Source organism: Orycteropus afer, unplaced genomic scaffold (genome assembly GCF_000298275.1).
Source record: "Orycteropus afer afer isolate SDZICR_OR568_19922 unplaced genomic scaffold, OryAfe1.0 scaffold00059, whole genome shotgun sequence".
NCBI classification, from domain to species: domain Eukaryota; kingdom Metazoa; phylum Chordata; class Mammalia; order Tubulidentata; family Orycteropodidae; genus Orycteropus; species Orycteropus afer.
The window spans coordinates 8,050,960-8,056,542 of record NW_006921646.1 but is presented as its reverse complement, the minus strand read 5'-3'; the positions used below and the strand labels follow the sequence as shown (position 1 = coordinate 8,056,542).

The window sequence follows — 5,583 nt, the reverse complement described above, 5'->3', positions numbered from 1 at the left end:
ACTAGAGCTCCTTAAAGACTTTGACAACTAACCGAAAAGTTGGCAGTTTGAACTTACCAGTCACTTGCTGGAGTAAGATATAGCAGTCTCCTTCTGTAAAGATGGGAGCTCTGGTGGCGTAGTGCCTAAGGCATTTGTCTACTAACCAGAAGGCTGGCAGTTCAAACCCACCAGCCACTCCCTGGAAGGAAGATTGGGCAGTCTACTTCCATAGTGATACTGCCTTGGAAACCCAAGGAGGGTCGCTATGAGTCGGATCTGACTCCACGGCAGTGGTTTTTTTCTGTAAAGATTACAGCCTTGGAAACCCTGTGGGGTAGTTCAACTTGATGGTAATTGTTTTTTTAATTAATAGGAAGGGAGGATCCATTCATTCTTCAGGGAAGATGCCAGTGTAGGGAGTAGAAATTGATTTAAGCGACATAGATGAATTAAGAGATCATGGTGGGCAGAAAGCTAAGTCTAGATTCAAATGATCCATCAGAGGTGAATCACCATCTCAGTTTAGATGTAATAGTGTGATAAAGGATGATTAAGAATGTAAATCAATTAAATAAGAGCACAATTAACCCAGAGCTGCTCAATTTTGGCATTGTGTAGCTAGGAGCAAGTCTTGCCCCATTTCTCATTAGTTTTTCTTTCTAATAATTGACTTGTTTCTACTTAGTTGTTCAGAGCTTTGTTATTATTTATCAACAAATATTTGTTGTTGTTGTGGTGGTGGTACTAATAATATTTACGGTTTGCATTATTTTATTGTGACTAAAATTTTCTCATGATCACTTTTCCTATTCATTACTTAACTATGAATTAAAATAGATTTTGCAAAAATTATTTGCAGTTGTATTTTTCGTCAGTGAGATACTCAGGTTATGGTTACCATAAGAGAATTTCTACTTGTACAAATAGCCCTTTAAAAAAAAAAAAAATTATTGTGATTTGGGTGAAAGTTTACTGAGCAAATTCATTTTCCATACAGCAGTTCATACACATTTTGTCTTACGACATTGACTGCAATTGTCCACAATGTCACAGTTCTCTTTGTACTTCCTCCCTATAGTTAGCTCTTCCCTACATCCTTCTTCCTTGTGGATTCCTGCCCCCTAGGCTAGCTCCCTGTGTAAACACTGCCCTTCTGTTCTTCCATGATTGATGCTTCAAGGAGTGTATCTACCTTATGTAAATGTTTACCCTATATGGCTGTCTATTGTTAGGATGGAAGCCACAGGAATAAGTTCAATTCTAGAGCTGAAGGGTAACTAGGAGCCATAGTCTCGGGTGTCTCACCAGGCTCTATCAGACCAGTAAACCTGGTCTTTTTCTTTCTGATTTTGAGGTTCGTTCCACATTGTTCTCCCATTCTATCCAGGATCTCCTGCACAGATCCCTTTCTAGGTGTTTGACATTGGTAGCCAGGCACCATCTAGTTCTTCTGGTCTCATGGTCTATATGGTAAAAGGATCCATGGTCTACTAGAATATTCCTTATTTTGAAGTGAAAGATATTCTCGTGTTATCTGTATTAAGAATAATTAGGAAAGTAATCAAATCCTCTTGTAATAAACTTAAAAAAGAAGAGTTAAACTTGTGGTAGAAACTTTGATTTCCATTTTAAACTTCAGTTACCCTCACTTGAAACTCTTGTGCCTAGTATAATTTCCTAGATTAAAAAATATTTGGAGAGAATTAAAGTGTAGCATCACTTTGTAAGTCTGAAAGCCTAATGTTCCTCTTTTGGCCTGAACTAGAGGAGGTGGCGTCATTGATCAGCAGCAACAGATTTTGCCTGCCCCCTCATTTTATACCTAGTAACAAGGGAATAAAGGCTTACCAAATAATTCTTTTACCAAATAGTTGTACATCATTTTAACGGAAAAGCACAGATTTAAGCTAGTCTGTGGTAGAAGCTTTCGTTTGCTTGCTTTTAAAGTATTTCACCTCTGTATTTGGAGGCATCATGAGGGAAGGACCTCTGTGTAGTTCACTGAGGTATTTCTAGCATCTCACTTGATGCCTGGTACAGAATGAGTCATCAATAAATATTTTTTGGCTGACTGCTTTATACTCACATAGTACTTTGCAGTGTATTGTTGTTGTTGTTGTTATTTGCCATCGAGTCAGCCCTGACTCATAGCGACCCCTCCTTGGGTTTCTGAGGCAGTATCACTACGGAAGTAGGAATGCCCAACCTTCCTTTCGAGGAGTGGCTGGTGGGTTTGAACTGCCAGCCTTCTGGTTAGCAGTCAAGTGCCTTAGGCACTATGCTACCAGAATATTTCTTATAGTATAACCTTTATGATAACTCTGTGAGGTGGGTTGAACAAAGTATTATTATTTTTAAATGAGAAGATAGATGCAGAGTCTAAGAAGCCACATTCAGGAGTAGTAAGTGGTAAAGCCTGAGTCTCAAAATTAAGATTTTCACATTAAGTCAAATATTTTTTTCACCATTTTGTTGTTGTTTTCACTGTATCTTAGGCAACCTTAGAGGGAAGGAGTTGGTAAAAGGGAAAAGGTATGGTCATCCTGTCAGAAACCCATGATGAGGAAGGTGACAAAGCATTGTGTTAACAGAGCAGGGCTGCTCTGGCAGACAAACTGCCTGAGTTCTAATCTCAGCTCTGCTAGTTGCTGGCTGTGTGACTTTGGACATGTAAATCTGTCTAACCTTTCTCTGCCTCCAATTCCCCATCTACAAAGTGAATAATACCAAAACCAAACTCATGGCCATGAAATTGATTCTGACTCACAGCAACCCCATTGGGTTTCCAAGACTGTAAATGTTTACAGAAGCCAAAACTACCTCATCTTTTTTCTGGGGAGCAGCTCACCAGCCTTTGGGTTAGCAGCCAAATGCCTTAACCACTACATCACAGTGCTACTTCAAAATGGATAATAGTAGTGCTTAACTCAGAAGATTGCTACGAGGAATAAATCAGAGGAAGTAATATATATAAAGTGCTAAGAACAATGTATAGCACATATTATGTATTACCCAAGGAGTGGTCGCTATGAGTCGGGGCCGATTTGATAGCACATGACAACAACAACAAGGTTTGTTAAATAAATAAAAAATAAATATGAAAACTGTGCTTGATTATACTAGCCAGTAGAAGTTAGGAAGTTAATAGATCTTTAGTATTCAGCCTTCTGGTGGGTAGAAGGTGAGTACCACTAGGGTTTTTCTGATGAGTTGCTATCCCTAACTGCCATTTTTCATATATTGCCTTCATTGATTGTCTCCTCTTCTGGAGCTGCTTTCTTTTCCTCTCATTATTTGAAACTCTGTGATGATGAATTATTTATCACCTGTCCCCTAAAAGCTTGATTACAGATGTATATGTACTATGAGAATTCCATATTTATTTATAGTCTGTAAACTTGTTTAGTTCTCTTACTATTGTGTGCTTTGTTCTGTATCTTTCATAGTAATAATAGCTATCCTTTTTCAAAACTTTATATTTTACAAACATATCATTTAACCCTTAAGGGGAAAAACACCAAAAAACAAAAACAAAAACAAAAAAAGAACCAAACACTTGAAAGATGGTTATTATTATGCTCTTGAGGAAATTGAGGCTCAGAGAGGGTAACTTCCCCAAAGTGATACAGCTAGTCAAAATAGGCACCTCTGTCTAAACTCTGCCCCTCAAGCATGAACTTGACCATCTCCTCTGTGCTGCCTCTTGTTTCTCCCTGAAGAGTGTCAGTTTTAGAATGTTAGCACCTGGAAGACGAGTTCCATATCATGAAGCTAACTGACAATCACTGACTAACTAATGCACTGGGGGCTTCCAAGTCCCAGAAAAAATTGACCCTTAATAAATCTATTGAATGTTGGAGAGGAGAGAGGGCTTAATAACTGAAATAGTGATTTTGATGACAGACTGAATTTTCATATTTAAAAATTCTCTAGCCAGGTAAAAAACAAACAAGCAAAAAATACCTTCTTTTAAATATGTTTTTTAGCTAGATAAATTGTTTTAGCACATCCATGTATGACTAATGCTATGCTGTATTGGAACCATTCTTTTTCTGTTTTATCAGATGTCTGACCTATCTGCTTTGCGTTTATACATTGTCCTAAGTCCATATGGCAGGTACAGGTCATCCTAAATGTTATTTTTGTCCCGTAGATATTAAAACTACTAATAGAATGAACTCAGCAGAGCTGATTTGTTTGTCCTAGTACATGCTTTTTCTAGGATTACTAGCCTTTTTTTTTTTTTTTTTGGTAATATTAGTCCTAGGCACTTTGTGGCTGTGATAGTAGTGTTAAATTTAGACTGGATGTTGTTATCTTAATCCTCATAGACATTCCATATCTTCTTTCTCCATACAACATGTCTCTGTCATTTTTAGGTAGAATGCAAAAACTGGAATCAAATAGAATGCTAGAGTTTTGGGTTCTTCTTTTTTTTAAAAAAATAATTTCATTAAATAACCATTAACCTTGCCTTTTCTGTTTTTAATTGTAGTACCGGAAGAAAACATTGCAACCATGAAATATGGAGCCCAGGTTGTAAAAGGGGAGCTGAAGTCTGCCTTATTAGATGGTGATACTCAAAATTATGATTTGGATCATGGATTTTCTAGGCACCCAATTGATGACGATTGCCGTTCTGGCATCGAGATTAAGTTAGGTCAGCCGTCCATTATCAATCACATACGGATACTCCTATGGGACCGGGATAGCCGGTGAGTTATTTAGCATGGCTTAGAAACTGACGTTGTGTTTGATTGAAATGATGTACCTTTATAGTCTTCTACTTTGGTTTTACAGATTTTGATGGTTTATTTCTTTGTGGTCACTTGGCTATTTCTCTTGAAATTTTAGTTTTGGGGAGAAAATTCAAGGGCATAGTCCCTTCTTATAAAAGTAATGAATATATGTCTTGTAGAAAATATAGATGAGCACAAAGTAGAAAATAAAAATTGCTAGGATCTCACTAATTAGTAGTGTTTTTGTATATTTCTAACTGTTGTTATGTGCCGTTGAGTCGGGCCCGACTCATAGCAACCTCTCCTTGGGTTTCTGAGGCAGTATCACTACGGAAGTAGATTGCCCCATCTTCCTTCTGAGGAGTGGCTTGTGGGTTTGAACCACCAACCTTCTGGTTAGCAGTCAAGTGCCTTAGGCACTATGCTACCAGAATATTTCTTATAGTATAACCTTTATGATAACTCTGTGAGGTGGGTTGAACAAAGTATTATTATTTTTAAATGAGAAGATAGATGCAGAGTCTAAGAAGCCACATTCAGGAGTAGTAAGTGGTAAAGCCTGAGTCTCAAAATTAAGATTTTCACATTAAGTCAAATATTTTTTTCACCATTTTGTTGTTGTTTTCACTGTATCTTAGGCAACCTTAGAGGGAAGGAGTTGGTAAAAGGGAAAAGGTATGGTCATCCTGTCAGAAACCCATGATGAGGAAGGTGACAAAGCATTGTGTTAACAGAGCAGGGCTGCTCTGGCAGACAAACTGCCTGAGTTCTAATCTCAGCTCTGCTAGTTGCTGGCTGTGTGACTTTGGACATGTAAATCTGTCTAACCTTTCTCTGCCTCCAATTCCCCATCTACAAAGTG

The 5,583-nt window shown here is 37.8% G+C and overlaps 1 protein-coding gene across 1 annotated transcript in view; it reads left to right on the top strand.

Moving 5' to 3' along the window:
- BTBD9 (BTB domain containing 9) overlaps positions 1-5,583 on the top strand; it is a 549,273-nt gene that overhangs the window by 11,851 nt on the left and 531,839 nt on the right. The window contains exon 4 of the mRNA XM_007939418.2: positions 4,478-4,697. Coding sequence (XP_007937609.1) covers positions 4,478-4,697 — 220 coding nt within the window. The remainder of the gene's footprint in view (positions 1-4,477; positions 4,698-5,583) is intronic.